The sequence below is a fragment of the Denticeps clupeoides genome, chromosome 3 (assembly GCF_900700375.1).
Source record: "Denticeps clupeoides chromosome 3, fDenClu1.1, whole genome shotgun sequence".
In the NCBI taxonomy this organism is placed as follows: Eukaryota; Metazoa; Chordata; class Actinopteri; order Clupeiformes; family Denticipitidae; genus Denticeps; species Denticeps clupeoides.
The window spans coordinates 12954797-12976714 of record NC_041709.1 but is presented as its reverse complement, the minus strand read 5'-3'; the positions used below and the strand labels follow the sequence as shown (position 1 = coordinate 12976714).

The window sequence follows — 21918 nt, the reverse complement described above, 5'->3', positions numbered from 1 at the left end:
ACGTTTAATTAACGGGAAATAAAAAGGTCTCATGGTGTCCAAATACCACATGAACAGACACAATTTTATTTATTAATTTTTTTTGTGAACTGATAGTTCAGATTTTATGCAGCGTGAACCCAGTTAGCTGTAACAGACGTCTCTGCTGATTTACTGTTTACTCATCACCGTTCCCGTCTGGACAGATCACACTGACGTTGTGTCACCAGGATTAATAGGCACTTGGATCGTCATCTTCAGCGATATGGATCTAAACACATAAACACGTCCAATTGAGCTTATGACTTGTTTTATTTGCCTTCCGAGAAAACGGGGTGGGAGAGAAATTGAAAGTGAGGCAGAACAAGGGCTGAGTGTGGGAAAATAGATGTGTGCTCTTCTAGTTGTTCTGTCTTTTTGTTTTTGGAGGGAGTGATGTTTGAGTTGGCGCCGTTTGTGGCGTTTGATGAAGCTCTTTATCATGCTCAAGCTTATTTTGGTGCTACGTACCTTTATTGAGCCCCTCGGTGCCATAGTGCTCACGATTATAAACTTCTTTTGGGGTGATGTCAACATCATGTTTCTGAAATGGTCTTTCTGAAAGAACCTGCAACAATGATGCCAGATCTCGCACCTCTGTGTGATTTCCGACGCCTGTTCTTCTGTCTCCCACAGTGCACCAGGGCACAGCGGAGGCTAGCCGAGTTACTGGGAGACCAAGTCGGCATCCTGCAGAAGACTGTTTGTGCAGACAGGCAGGTAGGCCAGTCCTAAACAACAAAGCACTTCCCCTTATCGCCTCCAGCAACACAATCCAAAAGGCAGAGCTGCTCGGAGCTGCTCAGCAGGCTTCTGGGAAGTTGCTAAAACGCTGGAGACCCCCACCCCCCCTTTTTCCCAGATGAGACTCTGGGTATATGTGGGTGTGAGAGGTTAGTTTTAAAGGCACTTTATCTCCCCCAATCTCTGCCTTTTTGGATAGTGCCCCTCTGACACACCACCCACACACACACAAACAAACGGTCCACCCCCTCCATGCACCAGACTGCAGCATTTTCTCCATCAGTTGTTTGGCTGAGCATCCCAGGCTGGTGATTCACAGAGAGCTTTCATTGTCCAACACATTCCAGAAACTGCTGCTGAGCGATGGCCACTGTGAGCCCCGGCACTTAGCACTGGGCTCATCTGATTCGGTGTGTGTTTGTATGTGTACCCTGAACACACACAGCGTTGTCCACAAGCAGTCACTTCCAAGACTTTCAGCTAGAGCTAGAATATCCAGAATTGCAGTCAACGCAGTAATTAAGTGCAGCTCGGCCTGTCAGCAGTATTTCATTTATAGGCTCTTATCCACAAACAGTGGATTATTGGAAGCTGCAAATTTCCAAGAATACCTTTGAAATCCCGATTAATTAAAGTTTTGCTACAAAAATGAAACAAAAAAAACACCCTGTTGAGCATGTATCTAACTGTGAGAGCAGACTGCACAGATTGACTGTCTAACCGCTCCACCGTGGTTCACACACACCCATCTGGGCGGGTCCCGCTGCAGCCAGCACTTCTGTTCAGCAATCGATCCAGCATTACTCACCCCATTGTGTTTGAGTGGCATTGCATCACTGCCGTTAGGTAACATTTAACCAGTAGTGCACTGAATCTGCGGAGTGGCCAATTGTGTCCATATCTGAGGACTGGTCTTTGATAAAACACGCACACTTCTGTGAGTTTGTTCTTTGTGCAGACCTTTGAAGTCATGGAGCATGGTCTTTGAATATAATTTTTCTCCAATAGGAACGTTCTTAAAAATGTAAGAGCAATACACATTTTAAAGAGGACTGGTTTAGATGTGACTCTGCATGACTATACATTGTGCCCAATATCATGCCCATAGCTTTGTATGGCTGGTGGCTTAGTTATGGAAGTATACATTTGGCCAATGACTATGAACTCATGAAATAACCCAGTGAGAGGTGCTCCATTTTTTTAGCCTCATTAATCATTTTTATATATATAATTTTTTTTTTTTTTAAACACACGAAGATTTGCTACTGCACTCCTAGTGGATTTTGGAAATACATGGGGGAAATACATGGGTGTGGGTTTGCCTGGGTGCGATTACATGTCTTGTAATGGCTGCATCATGCAGCTGTAGTGTACTGATGAATGTTGATGACCTGACAGATCTCAGAGGAAAGGGAAGGACTTGGGAACGTCTGGAGGCACGTCAGAGAGAACCAGGAGCTGGGACGCCATCCCACAGACCTGCAGTGGCGCACCAAGCAGGAGATCAGTGCAATCGAACAGCAGTAAGCCAGACACACACCTGCTTTTATGTAGTGCTGCAGTACCAAACGGCTGATATTTATGACTGAATTACACCAGGCTGTTCTGATGCTGCCCTCAAGTGATGTAATATCCAGTGAGAGTATACACATTTTAATCAGATGGCACTTAACTTTCTACCCTCATGGAATATAGAGAGTTGTAAAACCCCAGAAGTTGGGAAAGTTTGTGGCATCTGTTGGCCCCACTCCTGATTCCCAGTGGAATTTCTGTGGGGCAGCAGTGGTCTAAAGGCTAAGGAAGTGTACTCGTGATTGGAGGGTTGCAGGTTCAAATCCCAAACAGTCAAGGAACCACTGAGGTGCCCTTGAGAATGGTACCCTGCCCACAAACTGCTCCCTGGCCACTGGTCATGGCTGAAGTAACCAGCAGTGGACAGTCTTACCCGGTGGAGGACAATTTTGTTGTGTGCACCGTGTGCTGTGCTCTGTTGTGTGTCGCTTATAGACAAAGTACAAATGTAAATGACCCTCAGGGCCTTCATCTTTGCACTTACTTAACTCAGTGCTGTCAGGACAAGGGTAGTGATCTGCACTTAGTTTTGCCGCAGGGAAGATCGTTTCTTTTAATCCCTCCGTGTCATTACTAATAACAGCCATATGTCACTTACTAAACCATCATGACAGATTGCAACAATCTTTAAAATGAGCAGGTTAAGGACAAAAAGCAATGTAACCTGGTTGAAAACCCCAGCCTGCATTGCTCATGCCTCAAAATGGTTTAGATGTGAGCAGAGGCAGGATGAAGGCTTGAGTTGTGGTGCTGCAGGGCTCCACTGCAAACGTAAATCCTGTGGGATAACGTCTCAGTGATCGTCTGACTTTTCTGAGCTTTGAGTAAATATGGCAGGTGTGTTGGAAATGTTGGAGGATGTGGGTGCGGCCTGTCAAACAACCAGACCGGCAGGTCTCATCTTGGCCAACCTTAATGGTTTAAAACACCCTTTATTTTTGGTAATCGTTTCTGGAACGGTTACCGCAGGTGGGGACTTTCATTATTAAATAGGCACTTTGCCCAGCATTTGAAAAAATTACTTTCTTTTCACTGAAACACTGTGGAAGGAGTTGTAGTTGACGCTGGCACTTGTCTTGAGCCTAGAGAATGCATTATAGTTTAATACTATCAATGCGAAATCACAGAACCAAGAAAAAGAACACTCACTTCAAAACATACTTCGACATATATGCTTTCAATATCAATTCAATTTACATATCAGACCAAATACAATAAGTTACTGTACTGAACCCTTTAATACTATTGCACCATATTACAATGGGTTATGAAGTCTGCCTGTCTCGGTATCTGACATCCCAGCCATGGCTGTCCTTGGCCACTTGAGGCTGCTCTGGGACACAGATTGTTTGGACTGTTTTGGGATGAGTTGCCTCATTTGTTAGTCATTCCCCCTTAACCTTTTATATTGAGATCTGTTCCCTGTATCATTGTTTTCACCTCGTCTTCATTTTGGTTTTAGAGAACGCTGTTTGCTCTTGTTATGTTTAACTTTCGTCTGGTGTTTTGGGGCCACATCAATTGCAACTGCATCTCTTGTCTCTACTTTTGGAATAAATGACAGGAACACCAGCATCAGTTCTGTGATGACCGTTTGGGATTCTCATCCATTATAGGAAAGAGTGATTTAAGTCTGAAATTGTTTCAAGAAACTGAGAGCAAGTTTAAGCATATTGTTCTGTCACACTAAGGGCGTGTTGAGATTTTCCTGTAAGTTCACTGTAAGTTCATTAGAACTTAATGCCAACAGATCCTCCCACCTGCATGTTTCTTCATACACCTTCAGTTGGGGTGTCTGTGTGAGCATGTGTAAAATTCTTTGGATCGGATTCCCTTTCATTCCCTTTTCAGTTTCCTAATATTTGAATGGGAAACTTCAGTTAAGTTCCCTGCGAGTCTAGGACTAGGCTTAATTCACAATAAATCTACCCAAAAGTAAATTACTGAGGTATTTTTTAAAGAGAACTGCTAATGCCAGACTGCTGCCTGTCATTGTATGAAGGGGGGAAACAGCCCTGTGTTTTATGGAGCTGGAAACATGATACAGCTGGGAGCTGTACTGCCGCTTTTATCAGACCATTGTTGATGCTCGGTGATTTTCAGTTTTATTATGCAACCAGAATAAAGACTCTTACCAAAAATAATGCGCAGCCACTCTGTTGGGCACGTGTGTTTGTAATATGATATGCTATTGTCCTGTGACCACAGGTTTTAAAAGAGTCGAACCGCGATGTTCACAGATACAATATGAGCTAAAATCTACTTTTTTTCCCATGGCATCAGCACTACAGAATCAAGAAATGTAGTACTAGCCTGTCCCCCTTATATGAAATGTTTAGACTATTCCAGTTCTTTCAAGAGCAGATGATGAAATCCATAAAGACGTGCCAGTCTAGTGCCTTGAAGTATGAGCTGTGATCAGCTGTCTGTTGTTGCAGATGTTGCATGCTGATGCACTCAGGCTTTGAAGCCTGTGTGAGAGACACACACACACACACACACACACACACATATGCAGCAGGTCAGATGTGCTGGTGCGATATCAATAAGTCATTAATCGTTTCATTATTCAGTGTGAATGGCATGTTGACTGGCTGGTGCAGGTGACATCTTCACCATGAGCACTTTGGCAGTGGTCACATGGCTGGGATACTGCTGCAGACGTTGCTTGGTCAAGACTGTAATATTATTGTGCAGCATATTTAAGAACCAGATACAGATTGTAGTAAAAAATATGGTTGCAAGGTATGGTTCGGTGCATCAGTTGTTGGTATGTTTGAATGTCAAATAAATCCAAGCTTTCTAACTAGAGGGCATTTTAAAATGTGGTTGTTTTACAACAATAGAATATACTACAAAACATTAAATTAAATTATAATATAAATCGAATAAATTAATAATGAATGTTAATGTAACATATGAATAAAACAACTATAACAAATCATAATTATAATAACAATAGTACAGATAATATTTAAGCATTAATGCGCTTTACAGTGCAGCTTATTACTACATAATGTCAGCCTCAAAACATGTTAATAACTGTAAATGTCTAACGCTAAAGCAGCCAATTAGATTGTTAAATCAGAAGTTTGAGGCTAGTAAATCTATTTGTTTTCTCCTCAAAATGTGGAAATGTATTTCCTATCTTCTTCTGCTGCCATGTTAAATATATATTTTCAGTATTTCCTTTTGAAAATGACTGTACTGGCATGTCTATAGAATTCTGGCTAATTCTATCCCTGGCTTCCTCTCTTCAGGGATGACTCAGAATTTCAACATATAATCAATATTCTTACCAAAAAAATATTCTTTTTATTTTATGATAAAGTCCCAATTATGACATTTTTTACAGATTTAAGTAGTGAATGCGCTTGCTCCATAAATTACCTGTTTTACTAGAAAGCCCCGTCTGCAGAATTGTTAAGTATCCTGATAGTCTGGCGACGGGAGCTGCGTCAGGCTGGCGACGGGGGCTGCGTCAGGCTGCCGGGCCGTACAGTAGCCTAAGCCGCTGCGCCGGACCTCATTTCCACAAGCACATAAACTAAAGGCTAATGAGGGGTCACAGGCTCACCACTTTCTGTTTATCCCCTTAGCAGATGCCAACAGATTTTCATAAACACCGGAGGGAGGGGGGACAAACGGCCAAAGAGTTTTTCATTTTCAAGTAGAGCACCGATCCCAAGAGTTTGTGCTTTTTGCGCTTTAAATTGCTTAGTATGTTATTGTAATTAACTTGGCACATAATGGTTCCAGCAATAATCAATACAGTGCCTGTGGTGAATTCATCGTTTGGCAAGTAGAAGGATCCATCCATCAATTCTGAAATGCGTTTTCCTCCCACTTTTTCTCCCTCTGACTTTCGACAGGCTTGACTGTTTATGCAATGATGGCAGATCTCCATCTAGTGGCACAATGCAGGACTAACGTTAGTCTTACTAACAATGCGAATTTGCAGCAATTTACTATCTCTTGGAAAATTTAAATAAGCTCTTAAAATTAAATCAGGAACCACACAGCAAAGCACACAACAATATTGCATTTTATGTCTTTTTGTGCCACAGGCTTCAGTTTATAGAGCTGCAGCAGAGACTGCTGAGCCGTGAGCTGACTGATTTGGACAGGCAGTACACAGAGACCGGGACCAGGCTGCAGAGGACCCTCCGAACACAGGACTGCAGTGTAAGTAAAGTTCCTGGCTTTGGGAACAGGCCCATCTCTTTTTTTTTTTTTTTTTTTTTTCTATCCATGGGCATGAGACACCCACCGAAACATAAGAACACGTTGCAGAAACAGTACTGATGCGAGAAGAGGGCTTCATTTTAATTCTAATTAAACTGAAAGACGTCTGAGAAGCTACCCTTTGAAGGTGTTGGTAGTGTTATATTTCACTAGCCATGGCCAAGCCGGCAATCCAATCTACATAGTTAAAAACCATAAAGATACCTTTACCTGTGCATGTGTGCATTCACAATAGTTTCCCTGTGTGTGTAGACTCTTCAGAGGACCAGGCAGGTGCTGCAGGAACGAATTGCGGCTAGAGCGGCCCAACACGAGAGCCTGAGCTTCCGGGAAGAAGCCCTCCGAGCCCTGCAGGACATGCTGAGGGAGGACGCTGACAGGTACCAGCAGGAGGCCCAGCAACTTCAGCACTTCAGCCACAGAGCCACCAACGGCATGCCTGGTGAGAGCCAACACCATCTGGAAAACAGCATGGTAACTACAACGGCCCCGCTCACTCATTCTCACGTTTCTCTGCCCTTACTAGGGGCGCAAGGAAATAAAAAGGTACACGCGGTTATTGCAATATTAGATTTGTATCAAAAAACACAATATCGATTTTTGTAATTATATTTTGCAGGATTTAAAAGAACGTTTAAACAGATATTTTCTTTTGGCTTAAATCTACGTGTACATTCTTTATGCTATGATTGTCCTAACTGGCTAAATGTGCTCAGGGCCAGTTTTAGTGCATTAGTAAGTGTTGTTAACATTATTTGGAGTGCTGGTAGCTCATGATATTCATGCTCTGTCGTGTTTTTCTGATCAGTGTAAAATGCTGCACAAATTCCATCCCATATTCAATATTGGTGCTGGTACGTTCTCGCTCTGGCTGTTACCGGTTATTTTTGGCCGCGCTTAAATGAAGTAATCCCGTAAAGTAATTACTGAATCTAGTGTAGTGCCACTACATACAGGCATAAACGAGAATGTGTAAAAGGCGGTAACTTTAATTCAGTGAGTGAGGAACCCGAGGGGAACTGACCCTGAAAGTAGTGAAATAAATGAATCAATGCAAGCATCAGGACCAGTTCAGTTCATTATATTGTCTCAAGCAGTCCAGGGCCTTGCTGTATCGTACCCCGCTAGTTAATGGGAAACGCGCACGTGTAAGGGCCACTTCATAAGTGATCTGGCAGAGGAGACAGATCCAGATGTTTTCTGCAGCGTCTGTGTGTGGATATATGGAGTGGGCTGTATGGAACATCTGTCTGCTCACCTGTCCTCCTCCCGTAGCCCACACTCCTCCTCTCATCAGTCGCTTCCCTGGCGCCGCAGCTGAATTGCCGCACATTTGCCGTGCCTTTACTCCCAAACCTCTTTAACACATCAAAATTGTTAAGGAGACAGAAGCTGCCTCCTCCTGTCAAATGTCTCCAGTGGAAAATGGAGGCAGCATGCAATGCCAGTTGTTGGTTCACTTCTTTTTTTGTTGTTGTTTAAATCACAGTGTCAGTTGTCACGGCGATTAAGCGGCAGATCTGACGTAGGTGATGAAACTTATGTTTTCCTTGATAAGGAAACAAATGTTACACGCAGAAGACTGAGAACGGTCCATCATGGGGAAGAGCGAGATCTTAATTATCTCTGAAGTGTTTTTTTTTTTTTTTTTTTTTTTTTTTAAAGCAGGTACACATCTCAGCAATCTGCCTCGATCAGATCATGAGAATAAAAGGCTTTGAGCTGTGCGTTTGTTTAGCTAATCGCATCTCTAACGCTGGCCTATTTAACATGTGAATGTGGTGCTTAGGATCACAACAGAACTGGGTCAGTCAATTCAACGGCATTTTTAATTCGGCTCCATATGTCACCACACTGGGCCTCCGAGGAATATAAACCGTGTGTGTGTGTGTGTTCACCCTCATACCTTTACTCACTCCTCCTCAATAACACCCAGGGCCTGATATTAGATCACATAGATCTTGCAAAATATGCTATAGACAGTATAAATACTAATGAAACTTTTTCATTTTGTAATTTTATAGTATTGAAAAAAAATGTGATAAGCTGATCGTTCACTTAGACAGTTGAACAGAGAGTAAATGGCAGTTTAGCTTGGTGCATTGTCGGCCTGTTGGAGCGGTTGCCGTGGGAATGGGGCAGATGCATGGCGATGACCTTGGTCTGCATAATTCACAGTCAGACAGGCAGTGTTGGGCTCGGGGCCAAACCTGGTCCCAAACCGCCAGGGGTCGGGCAAGGTGCAGAAGGGCTGGGCAGGGCGGGCTTCTGTGGAGGTATGACAAACTGGACTAATGCTTCACTGTCCTGGGTCATCGTAATCTGTTCTCACACCTAGCATCACTCACGCATGCACGAACACACTGTTTACTTCAGATCTCACAAAACACACACACACACACTCACAACTGGCTCTGCAGCAGCGCCTGCTGTTGATATGGCAACAGACAAATAACACTAAGGCCTTTGCACAGTCTCACTTCTTGTGATTCTGGAGGAAATATTTTTTTGCCATTATGAAAACTTTACTTGGAAAAAGTTCATTTTCATCAAGGTAAAATGTGTTTGCAGTCATAAACAACAAAGTAAAACACCACACTTGCAGAAATGATTAACAAAGAGAAAGAACATGGCAAAATAAATAAATAAAAATAGCAATCTGTTTTATGTTTGTATTACCACTGTGATGGATGAATGTTTAACTCCTTGGTTTGAACAGTTGGTACTTTAAACCTTCAACCAGACGGAAGACTCTGAAGGATTTCTGATGTGAAGGATTTGAAGGGTTTTGAAGATTTTGTTCTTGAAAGCACTCTGATATTGTATATCACTGAACAAGTTTCTGACCTAATTTTTTGGAGTAATTATTTTCCAGAACATCACAAAAATCACCAAATTGCTTCACAATGGTGACAAATTCCAGCCTTAACCCCCCCATCATATTAGTAATGAACAAGGCCTTATTTACGAGCTCTGTGGCCTTTAATTATCCACATCTCCTTTCCACCAGCTGTCACACAATTCTGAATCTGTCAGACATGCAGACATGACTTCACACACTGAACAATAATCAAAACCATGTCGCCCACATGAAATCAGATTTGGTGAAGAATAATCCCACTGAAGAACAGATTTAGTGATAATCCTTCCTTGACTTGTGAAGGCCAAGAGCAGTTTGCCGTGAGAGTCGATGCAGGGAGTGGCTGGTTCCCAGGGGAAGAATGGCAGACAAGGCCCAGGATTAAGACTAACTCGCAATTTAAATAATGTGCTGGTCTGATGCCATTTTGTATTTTATGCAACATCCATTATCTGAATTACACAGACCATTCAGCCACAATATTAAAAGAAGATGCCAAAAATTGTGCTGGTGCTTCCAGTTTTTCTAAACAGAAGCTGAAAAGCTATCAGTAACTCCATTGAATCCATTCTGCCCATAGGTGACACTAATCTAATAAGACGGATCTTCACCCAGGGCTGCATCACCAGTCACATTCGTAACAAGAACCAAGTAGCCAAGGGCAAGTCTGGCAATGTCATTTATTTATTTTTTTAAACCACAAAAACAACGCAGATAGATATTGGATGATTCTCTATGCACAGGACATTTTGATAACACAAGTTACTTCATCTCCAAAACTAGTGGTCAGAAATATGAACAAGTGTGACATGTATGCAGTGCTTGTTGTGCCTTACTACTGGGTAGTTCAATATAAAGTTATGACAAGAGCCATACAACCATGTGATGCACGGTACACAGAAAATTGTTAAACAAACTTCCACATAGAGTTCTGTGAACTCTATCTATAAGCATTCAGACAAAACTATTGCACCAAATATTTCAATGTATAATGGGTGTAAAAAATAAAATTTTTATGCAATACCAATCTATGCAACTAAAATTACCAAGATGGTGTGATGCATGAGACAACAATGTCACTGGTCTAAAAGCTACATGAGTGCTGTTAAATTTAACATATGACAGCCAATACTAAGAGTTAAAATGTGGTGCATTGTATGAATATTTTAATTAAGCCTGATGCACTTTTCAATATAACATATATTAACTGAACTTTGAATGTCAGGTAATGATTATAATTTGCTTTGAATTTAATTTAAAGTGAATGGAAGTGATTGTCATTGTGATACACAGCACAGCACATGATGCACACAACGAAATGTCTCCTCTGCTTTTAACCTATCACCCTTGGTGAGCAGTGGCCAGCCATGACAGGTGCCCGGGGAGCAGTGTGTGGGGACTGTGCTTTGCTCAGTGTCACCTCAATGGCACCATGGCGGTTCGGGATTCGAACCAGCAACCTTCTGATTATGCAGCCACCAATGCCCCAATTAGTAAATTAGTAAAAAAAAACGTGCATTGCGATAGGTAACAGTGTTTCAAGTGTCTGCAAAACCTTCAGTTTAAAAAAAAAAAAATTATTAAATGATGTTCCACATTATCTGAGTACCCACCTTAAATATTAGGACCATTAAAAGTGCAAATATTACAGAAATTTAATATTTAGCATTTAGGATTAATTTTCCAGAGAATCACCCTATTACAGAACTCTCATTTGTGGGTTCCAGATTAAGTTTAATTAAATAAGTGAATAAAATTAGATTATTCTATATTTATATTCTATAAAATATAGAAATACTAGAGCAAGGGCTTACTCTACAATCTCAAGGCTACATACTGCACCTTCAGCACCTGAGAACCTGGTGAATTGGAAATTCACCAAGTCAGTGTATCAGCAGAAAGCTGGGATATAAAATGCGCATTTCATGCCCTGTCTGCAGACTCCTAAGAAAGTATCTCAATCCTGGTAAACAAGCGCTCTGTATTCTGACCAGTTCAGGGGAAAGGAGGGTGGTTTTAAAGATGTAGAAGACAAGGAACAATAGGTCATGGAGTGCAATGTCAAGAGAGAACCATTGTTCTACATTTTATAAAGACCAGCTGTCATACCTTGAGCACGACTGACATCTTTGTCATTTCATGCCAGGATAATCTTCCTTTACTTCCTCTTTAGGTACACCATATTAAAAACAATAGTTTCAGTAAATGCACCTTTTACCCAAGCAGCCTTGAACACCCTCCCTGTTTCACACACGGTCCCTGTGCACACAGCAGGAGTACATTTCTCAAAGTTTCCTTGGTTTTATCCTCCTTTGTGGCCTTTGTGTCTGTTTATTTCTCCCTGGATTTCCTTTGTTGGTTGCTACACAGCAGTGAGTCAGCTGGCAGCTTGTGTATGTGGGAAATCTATAATCAGGCCACACACACACACACACACACACACGACTGTTTCTGATATTTCACCTATGCTGTGACCCTACGAGATACGAGTCAGATACCAGTCCTCCTCTGCAACACAGACAGAGGTCACGATGAGCAGGCCAGTGCAGAGAGAGCAGACATCAGTTAGATGCAGTTTAGGCAAAAGGCCACAGAGAAACCCTTTTATGTCCCAGTGCACTTCAGCTGAAATCAAAGCTCCTTTGTTCCTCAGGACACCCACAGCAGAGAAAGCCAAGCAAGCATGACCTATAGCTCAGACCTCAAAAACGGACACATCACTACAGAAACCAATGTGGAAGAGGATGAAGAGCAAAGGCTGCGGTCAAGCAAAAAAGTGTCATCAGTGAAGGGGACAGCATCCCTGACACGTTCAGGAAGCGTCAAGAATCTCATTCACAAGTTCTCCAGCCCGGAGAACCAGAGACGCGTCTCTCCGGGAGGCTTGCAAGGAGTGCTCCCACAAGGTGGCTATATGAAGAGGTCAGGATCAGAATCAGAGTTGGGCTTAAGTCCCAGAAGAGCCCAGGAAGATGGAGAGGGGGTGATGGCAGACAACTCTGTACCTTCAGTCACAATGTCCCCTGCACCCAGTATCAGCCAATCTGATGGTACCACCAGAATCAATGGAACCTCAGCCAATCTTGGTACCGGGTTGGTAAGTGGCGGTTCAATGGTGCCTCCCATTGCCATTAAAATACAAGCTTCGTAACCTCCATTTTCTGCATCAGTGCATGTGTATGTGTTCACTGCATGGAGGCTTTCACCACTTCCATCGCAGCTACTTCACTGCATCAGGCTCCATCGCAAACCTAACACCTGCTAATCACGTTGCTTGAAAATGCACCGTTTCCGCTTCCAACCCGGCACACTTGAAAGAAATGTAACCTTGCTGTGTAAGCTGAAGTTTTTCTGTGTCCTGTTTTGTTGTTTCGTGCCCTCTTCTGGCTGTACATTGAGACTTTGCATGATTGTCAGTGGCTTATCACAACTAGATTTGCACATTACAAGATCTCCCCCTGCAGACGAATGCAGCCATATTATATACTAGCCTGTGTATTCCTGGGCCCAGCCCATTGATGAGGTCTGGCTCTAGTCATTGCTCTCTCCTCACACGTCTGCTTTAATGTGATCTAATCTTCCAGGAATCCCACTTTGATCCCAGCAAACAGCCCGAGAGTCCTTTGTCTGAGGAGGAGGCTCCCAGAGCCAAAGTCAGCCACAGCATCAAGTATCAGCTGCTGCTGGGCTCCGACATGGTTGGGAACGGCTCCAGGGATGCAGATGGGCCGGCGGGGGAGAACGGGCCCCGGGTGTCCCGCTGGGAGAGCAGCAGCAGCCTCAGCCGCTCCAGATCTGGGCCAAACTACCGTGGCTCCCTGGAGTCCCTGGCATCCAGGGACTGGGACACCATGTCGGACAGGGTGAGCGTGCCAGACGTCGCCACTGGGGGAATGACTGGTCGACACCCAGCTCTGATCACTTTTTGACAGAAAACGTGTATGGTTGTGTGAGTGTGTGACTGATACAAGTAATCAGCCACAGAAAAATTTGCACCAAAAACTGTGGCACAGAATTAGCTTGATCCATCGTTTGAACATTGACTTGAGGAAGATGATAACTATGCAACTTAATGAACGTTGATGAAGTATATTGATTATCTAATGATATCTTCCTTTCAGCACCTCCTTTAATCTAAATCAGTGAATTGTACAGAGAGCACACGGGCCACGTTTTCCACATACCAGCTCTTATTTCGATCCGCTAAAATATGCTGCAGCACATGTTTTGCAAAATTAATTAAATAAACATGCAGTGTAATGATTTTAATGGGTACACTCCTCATGTTGATCAAGCCTGTAGAGAAATGCCTTCTCCCTTCTCTCCACAGACAGGTGGCTTCGAGAGCCCTCCACGCGTGTTCAACAGTCCTTACACTTCCACTGTGGATTTTAATCCCTTCAACAAGATTGCAGAGTACAAGGTAACTCGGAACACTGGCACCATTCGTGTAAGCACTTCAGCTAAATGATGTTGGTAGTTTGACAAAGTCAAGGTACTGGACTATAATGTAGATTATGCATTTTATACATACTATAGGCAACTGAGCAAAAGCAGTTATGGGGACATTAATCAATTGATTTCAAATTATGGGTGTGACTATCACGTGTGTTGGAAAGGCTTAGAATTGGAATCAGATTTTAGGATTGGAATACCTTTCATGAATTTAGCTGGACTGAACTGGAACTGAATTGCTCAACCTTTGCATCAGATGCAGGATGTGCTGTCCCCAGTCACGCCTGACTACAACATCTTCGGGCTGAACGGTCGGAGCACGAGCCCAGTACCTGGCACCCGAACACGCTTCTCCACCTATGACACACTCACCAAGAGAAGAGAAAGAGAGAGGGACAGAGAGGTACATCACATGCGTTCTGGTGTGTCCGCTGGATACTAAACACAATAAACTGTGCCCTGCCGCTGATCTTCTCTCTCTGTCTGTCTAACAGGTTATTACTAACCAAATACCTCTGCGAATGGGAATGCCTAATAAGCGCGACTACATTGAGGAGCTCACCAAGCAGCTGGAGGACATTCAGAGGGTACCAAACCAGCTTGCTCTTCAGGCTATGTTCTGAAGATTTACTTGAACTGAGTCTTGGCCTCATCTCTTTTTAATCATCTCTGACTTTATCTCCATCATGAACTCTGTGCAGAGGAACCAGTTTCTGGAGGCGGAGAGTATTGAGATGAACAAGGAGCGCAATCAGATCCGCTTTGAGATGCGTGGACTTCTGGTGAACAATGAGGACCTAATTCGTGTCAACACCCAGCAGCAGGTGGAGATCAAGAAGCTGAGGGACAGGATGGTGGAGATTGAGTCTGACCACAATGTCATGATAGAACGCTTTCGCCAGATGGAGGTAAGTCCTCCATCCTATTCACTATGAAAGAATAATGATGTCTGAATTTTACTACTGTTTTTTCATCTGTCCAATAACCAAAGCATCAATGGATTTGCTTTGAGGGATTTGGATGTACATTTGACAAGTGTGTTTTTCCTGTATGCGTGCTGGGCAGGTGGAGCTGAAAGAGGCCAGAGAGGTGATGGTGGAGGCGAACACTCAGGAATACGCCTTCAACTTTCTACAGCAGTCACTCAAGAACAAAATACAGGATGCTGAGGTATGCCACCTGCCATGTCCCAAGGCTGAAGGAACCTAATAGTCTTAATGTTTGCTAATTATAGCAAATACAAAATGAAGCTCTGCAGAATTCGCTGTATATTTGTGGTCTAATACATGTGCGCTGTTCAGTATTCTTATCTAATCACTTTCCTTTCAAATCCATTTTGCCTATAGATTGTTTGCAGTTCATGTACATATATTTGATTCCTGATCATTCAGTGTGTGTGTGTGTGTGTGTTTGTGTGTGTGTTCATGTAGGAGGCTTTGGAGAATCAGACACAGCACAGTCAGATGCTCTCTGAGAAGCTATGGTTGGCAGAGCGAAGGCTGGAGGAGTTGGAAATGGGCACAGAGAGTAGAGGCAAGAAAGTGTCAGAGCTGAACATCACAGTACAACGCCTGGAGACAGAGGTACACACACATACACACTCAGAGAGGTTTAAGTCATTTACTTGCCCTTCCTTGGATTTGTAATGTGTAGTTCAGGGGGGGAGAACTAGAGGGGACATTTTGTATTTGTATTCAGTAGATACATACAGTATCCATGATGTGAAAGCAAAACAATAAATGCATTCACTAAAAATAAATTGCATAAAATTGTTAGCAAATTTGCACTAATTCAGATCTGTGATGGGCATTTGTTGTTCCTAATGGAGTATATAAATTAGCCTGCGTTCCTAATGGAATATATAAAATGATATTTATAATAGGTTTTGTATTGCAAGTGATTTGTAAATATGTCAGTTAATTATTATTATTATTATTTTAAAGTTGGCCGAGGCTCTGCAATCGTACAGTCAGTGCAATGCGGAGCTGAACCTGCAGCAGAAACTGAGGGCTGATTCCCAGCATCGGGTGGAGGAGCTGGAGGAGAGTCTGCTGGAAAAGGACCAGGAGCTGCAGAGACTCCAGCAGATCACCCATAGACTACAGGGAGAGGTATGCACACACACAGGCATCAGTTATGAGGCCTTGGGCAAAGCGTTCTCACACACTCAACAAGGATGAATATGCATTCACATGCATGTTACGTCTGTGTATGGCAGGTGACTGTTAAGCTGACCGATAAGGAGCGCTCTCTGGAGGAGGAGATACAGCTGCGGGAGCGAATACAGCTGCAGTGCAAACAGGCAGAGAGGCACGTGGACGACCTGCACATGGAGCTGCAGACGCTCGGACAGGCCAAAGAGGACATGGCCAAACAGCTCAAGAACGCTCAGGTTACACACACATACCTTTTGTACATCTTTGTTTATGCTTTAACTCTTGTTTCACACTTTTCTCTGTTTGTAATGTTATAGCTTCGTGTAAGCATACATGAATACATACAAGTGTAATATAGTATAGTGCAATGCGTATGTAATGCAGTGCATAATAACATTTGGGTTCAGGACTGAGTGTACTCTCATGTAGGACCGCTACATCCAAAATCAGATAGAAATTTGCCCTGCACATCAGGAATGGCCCACAGCACACGCAGATTCAGAGGCTCCCTGACCCTGTAGTCGCCCTGCAGTGTTTTTGTTGAGGCTGATCTCTGCCTGGCTGTGCTGATGTTGAGGTTGCTGATGCTCGTTTGCAGGAGAGGATAATCGATCTGGAGACTGACCTAGAAGAGTTGCATGACAGCGAACAGAGATGGGCCTCCAAGCACAAGAAAGCCATTGAACAGGTGTGTGTTTATGCAAATGGACATGTGGGTAAACATGCATCTGTTTTGTAGGTGTATATATACATGTTTTGTACAAAGCTTTCAGTAGGTGCTAAAAGGTTGTGTGTGCTTCTTCTGAGTGTCATGTACTGTTTGTGCTGAAAGATGTTGCACCCACCACAGTCTTTAGTTAATCAGGGTCTCCATGACCGCGTTTCACTGTGATCCACAGACTGAGCAGCTGCAGCTGAAACTCATACAGCAGAAAGATCTGAACGAGCAGCTGGAGTGCGAGAAAGCCATTCTGGAAAGACAGGTACCAGCCTTTGTGCGCGTTTGTGTGTGTGTTTTCTTACCTAAAGCCCTTGTAAGAGTTATATTTTGTGACATATTAATATAATATTCATGTCTAAGTACGTTGTGGAGTATGTTAGGTTAGCATGGAATACATAGAAAACTCAAAAAAGTAGTTTAAAAAGTGTAAAATACATTGAAGATCACTTACAATTGGTTACCTGAAACAGAATGTGAAATAAAATTCAATGATTCAATGATTCAATGAGTTGACCTTGCGGGATTTTAACCAAGTTTTTTACATATATTACATAATTATGAACATTAATGCCAAATCCATAGGTCCAATATAAAAATATCTATTCTCTGTGGCAGAAAATAATTATGCTGATGCGGATGTCTGATTGGTTGCGCAGGTAAAGGATCTGCGCTCAGAGATTGAGGAGCTGCACAACACCAGAGTCCAGGAAGACGTCATCAGCAAAGCTGAGAGCAAAGTCAGGGAGCTGGAGAACATGCTGAGAGCAGAGGAGAGGTCAGCGATACACACACAAATGCAAAATATTACACAAAGCTGATAATTACATTTATTTATAATTTAGAGACATTCCTTTAAGGAAGTGGAACGCCTAACAATGTACAATATCTGATTAGAAAATGTACCTTTATGCACAATGTTTTCTTAGAGCTCAGATGTATAAAATGGTGAAGGTCCAGGAACTGTCAGCACTTGTAATATTGGAATTAAACAATAGGACTATGAACTTCTACCGTTGGAATGATCTACTTTCACAAAGTACTTAAGAGGAAAAGAAAAGTGTGTGAGTGTGTTCAAAAATGTCCTTTAGATAGTTAGGATTTTTTTTTTCATTTATGGTAGTCCAGTCCAAATTCTACTTTCTAAGCTTTATTAATGCACATTAAAGTTTTATTTGGAGACTCTTGGATAACATGTTTTATTTTTTTATTCCACAGGAGTAAAGTTTCACTGACCAACACAGTCAACAAACTGGAGAAGAGGATCAATGAGCTGACGGACCAGATGGAGGAGGAGCACAGGCTGGCAACTGAACAGAAAGACCTGGTAGGAGCTCATTCTCACCACTGGGTGGTGCATTGGTGCAACATTCAGACCATACTGCTGTTCTGAAAAGGAACCCCAGGAGGAGACAAGAAAGTTTGAAAATCCCTTATTGTCATGAAAGCCAAGGGAACTCTTTGTTTTGGAGATATTGGAGACATCTTTAATGGCATGATGGAAGTTGTACTTCAATATCTCAGAAATCCATCGCCAGTGTTTTGATTTTGCTGAAGTGGGTGAGAAGCATCGCTCTGTTTCTTATATTTAAGACATCTGTGTAGCTTGAATGTATGGGTGGGGTCAGAAGGCTGCAGTAGATTTGGGAGACGTGTCATTGGTCCGTCTATAAAGGACGTGGTGTCATTAGTGCTTTCCAGGGTGGGACACACCAGGAGAGACTATGCCATAATGAAAGGTTGAGCGAATGTTTGTAAAATTTTCCTGTTTATTCTCTGATGATCTTTTTCAGAGGGCAGCTTCTTTTGTTTGTATTTCTTCATTATAATTTATTTTCACATGTTTAATTAGTAAATAAATTGGGTGAAGCAAATATGCTTGTGTGTGTTTGTATGTTTTGCCTGATCTCTGTACGTCCTCCGTTTGCGCAGCTGAACCAGAGGATCCGCTCCCTGAAGCGTCAGCTGAATGAGGTGGAGGAGGAGGCCAGTCGCAAAGAGGCACAGCAAAGGCATGCGCAGAGGGAGCTGGCTGAGGAGCGCGAGAGCAGCCAGCGCCTCCAAAAGCAGCTGACCGAGCAGCAGATACTCTTCAAGTGAGTCAAACTCGCACCAGTTCACGGTTATGTGTCTTCTTCAGGGTGGTGGTGTCATTAAAATCACTTGATCATTAGCTGGTTAATGCGTGACACTCACCAGGCTGCTAGGGTTTATGGTATGTGCTTTAGTTAAAGTGTGTGTTGTGTGCAGGAGGAAGGAGTCACAAATGATGAGACAGACTTTAGATAAGCTGGACCTGAACACAGGTGAAGATGACTCCACATCTAAAAGAGCCTGAGAGCAGGACGAAGTGATGACTACCCACGATGCAGGAGGCCACTCTACAGGAGGCACTGTTTACATGATTCTACACAGACAAATGTACAGTTATTTTGATGTAATCAAAAGTGATATTTTTCCAGTATTTTGAAAATATAGACATATTCCTACTGCACGACTGTGTCTGGCCACACAACCATTAAAAGGATATATATTTTATATGAGGTGTAATGTTAGTCAGATAGCTGTTAAAAATAATAAATAATAAATGGTAAATGTGTATTATATTTGCTGTATATTTCTAGGTTTCCAGTGTAAACTTTCTTAATTTTTATTTTATGTCTTTGCACATTTTAAACACGTGGAACAGAGACACATATTAATTAATAATGTTTTAGGGTGGACACTTTACAAGCTATTAAAACCTACACCTGTCTGCATATCCAGTTTTATCATCAGCCAAGAACTCTCCATACTTGCCATGTTCACCAGTTGTTTTCTTAACATCAAAAGTTTTTGGTGATTGTTTTGTGAGGGGCTAGTTGCAGCCCTCCACACTCTCCTTATTTCAGATGTCTGAAGATTTGCAAGTATGGCCATGCTTCTTCTGCACGTTTAGACAATTTAACGATTTTTCAGTTTGCATTGTGAGTCTTATGTGAGGTTATGTGAGTCTGTTCTTGAATTATGCCTTAAATATCTTCAGGATTTTTACAGCTAGTACATTTTAATTTCATCTACCAACATCAGAACGCTGGGGATATGGTGTTAATTTAACATTAATGAGTTTTTCAGTAATTGCCTAACCTTACATAACTTTTATTATATAATATCTATCACAGGGCATGTTTTATGTTACTAGCCGTGTGTAATGTACAGGACAAGGTATCAGTGTATAAACAATGAATGTCAGAGTTCACAGCACCGCTGTAAATATGAGCTCCATTATTATATCCTCTACTTCATATTTCAGGTTATTGGGGGTAAGGTTTTTTTTTTTCTGTTTTCGCAGCGTGTGAAAGTGATGTGCCAAAAAGTCTCTTCTTATTTTTAGCATGTTTTTTGTTTAGTTATTTATTTTTCTTTATGATACTTCATGTAAAGCAAAAAAAATATTATATTCAAAATGTAGGTGTCCATTTCACAAATAAATGAACAAACTAATTCTGGGCTATTTAAAACACATGCTTGGAGAAATGGGTTGTTAATTTTTTAGAATTGTAGAATGGGTCTATGTGATGTTTTAACATTAAAATGGATTTTCCATTCATGGTTTATTATTATTTGTGATTATTATTTTATTTTAATCTTTTAATATTATAGCAGATACAATCTCCATTGCCTTGACTTCAAGCACCCAGAGGCGCACCTCCTAAATGACCTCTATACGTATCATGGTCGTGGTGTGCTTGTGCTCCCGCTTCATGGCCTTCTCTCATGGCTAGCACCTAACACCACACCTAATCATGTTTAAAAATGAGTAATGAGTTCTTATAGAAATTGTACATAAATAAGCGGCACTTGTCTATAAGCCGCAGGTATCCCCATTGAAACATGAGATATTTTCGAAGCAGGAAAGGCTGGTAATGTCCCCAACTACATATATAACCGCAAATCTGTTTTTCAGAGCAGTGCTTTTAACAATACTGAAGTTGTCTTCAATATCAGAATTCAATTAAAATAGAAGAATTGAAAAAATTTGAACCAAGCAGGAAAGGAACCCAGTGGAGAGAGAGGACAGTTTCTGATACCTCGGTGTTCACATCACGCAGGAACTTAGGAACTTCTACTTCTGCAGCATAGAGAGCATCCTGATGGGAAACATCTCAACCTGGTTCGAGAACAGCACCATACAGGACAGGCGAGCCCTACAGAGGGTGGTTCGATCAGTTGAACGCATCATCTGTACAAAGCTCCCTGACCTTCAATCAATCTACAGCAAGCGGTGCTGGACCAGGGCCAGGAAGATCGTGAAGGACCTCAGCCACCCCAACAATTGACTGTGCTCTCTGCTGCGATCAGGGAAGCGCTTCCGCTCCCTGAAGTCCATCACAGAGAGAATGAGGAGGAGCTTCTTCCCACAGGCCATACGAGCTCTCAACAACCACAACACTTCATAGAACTCTAATACACTCCAGCACTTTCAGTCTCTTCTGGACTCAACTCCCCAATAATTTCCACTTTACTTTCATTTTACTTTACACATTTGCACACATTCACCCTACCTGTTACACATATTTTCTGTTTAAAAACATAAAATTGTAATATTTGCATATTGGTTCACTTGAATATTGAGGTCTATAGCATTCGCAAAAGCATTTCACAAAGAATTATGTATCTTATACCAGGGACAGAGGCCTCGGGTAAGAAATGAATGTGGCTATGTGATCCCTTGCTTTGAATTGAAGACAATGGACATTTGGCACACAAATGTTGACAGTTAACGACTTAACAAAGGTTGCTGTATTGAATAGCCAGACTCATTTTCTCTGCATACTGACAGATAACAGGCTCAGCCAATGTTAACTTGCATTATTGCCGATGTATTGACTTCGTCCAGGAACAATTACAAGTTCCAGAGAAGATGGCCTTAAATTAAAAAAAAAAATCATATTCTAGGCGAGTTGGTTTCTGAGGAGTCAGCATACAGGTGTAACCTGAGACTTCGAAGGAGAGCGTACAGTCAAATGTTTTGAGTGACAAAAACACTGGTTTTCACAAAGTTTGCTGTTTCAATGTTTTAGATCTTTTTGTCAGTTGTTTCTGTGGCGTATTGAAGTATAATTACCAGCATTTTATAAGTTTCAAAGGCTTTTATTGACAATTACATT

The 21918-nt window shown here is 42.1% G+C and overlaps 1 protein-coding gene across 1 annotated transcript in view; it reads left to right on the top strand.

Moving 5' to 3' along the window:
- Positions 1–20248, top strand: part of LOC114787137 (rootletin) — a 29444-nt gene extending 9196 nt beyond the window's left edge. Inside the window, exons 2-21 of the mRNA XM_028974933.1 lie at positions 655–738; positions 2161–2285; positions 6402–6519; positions 6832–7053; positions 12093–12536; positions 13024–13302; positions 13770–13862; positions 14151–14297; positions 14389–14481; positions 14596–14802; positions 14960–15064; positions 15325–15477; positions 15838–16005; positions 16113–16286; positions 16649–16738; positions 16950–17033; positions 17428–17546; positions 17987–18095; positions 18701–18864; positions 19019–20248. Of these exons, the coding sequence (XP_028830766.1) occupies positions 655–738; positions 2161–2285; positions 6402–6519; positions 6832–7053; positions 12093–12536; positions 13024–13302; positions 13770–13862; positions 14151–14297; positions 14389–14481; positions 14596–14802; positions 14960–15064; positions 15325–15477; positions 15838–16005; positions 16113–16286; positions 16649–16738; positions 16950–17033; positions 17428–17546; positions 17987–18095; positions 18701–18864; positions 19019–19106 (3066 nt within the window). The 3' untranslated portion in view covers positions 19107–20248. The remainder of the gene's footprint in view (positions 1–654; positions 739–2160; positions 2286–6401; positions 6520–6831; positions 7054–12092; positions 12537–13023; positions 13303–13769; positions 13863–14150; positions 14298–14388; positions 14482–14595; positions 14803–14959; positions 15065–15324; positions 15478–15837; positions 16006–16112; positions 16287–16648; positions 16739–16949; positions 17034–17427; positions 17547–17986; positions 18096–18700; positions 18865–19018) is intronic.
- Positions 20249–21918: the final 1670 nt, after the last annotated feature.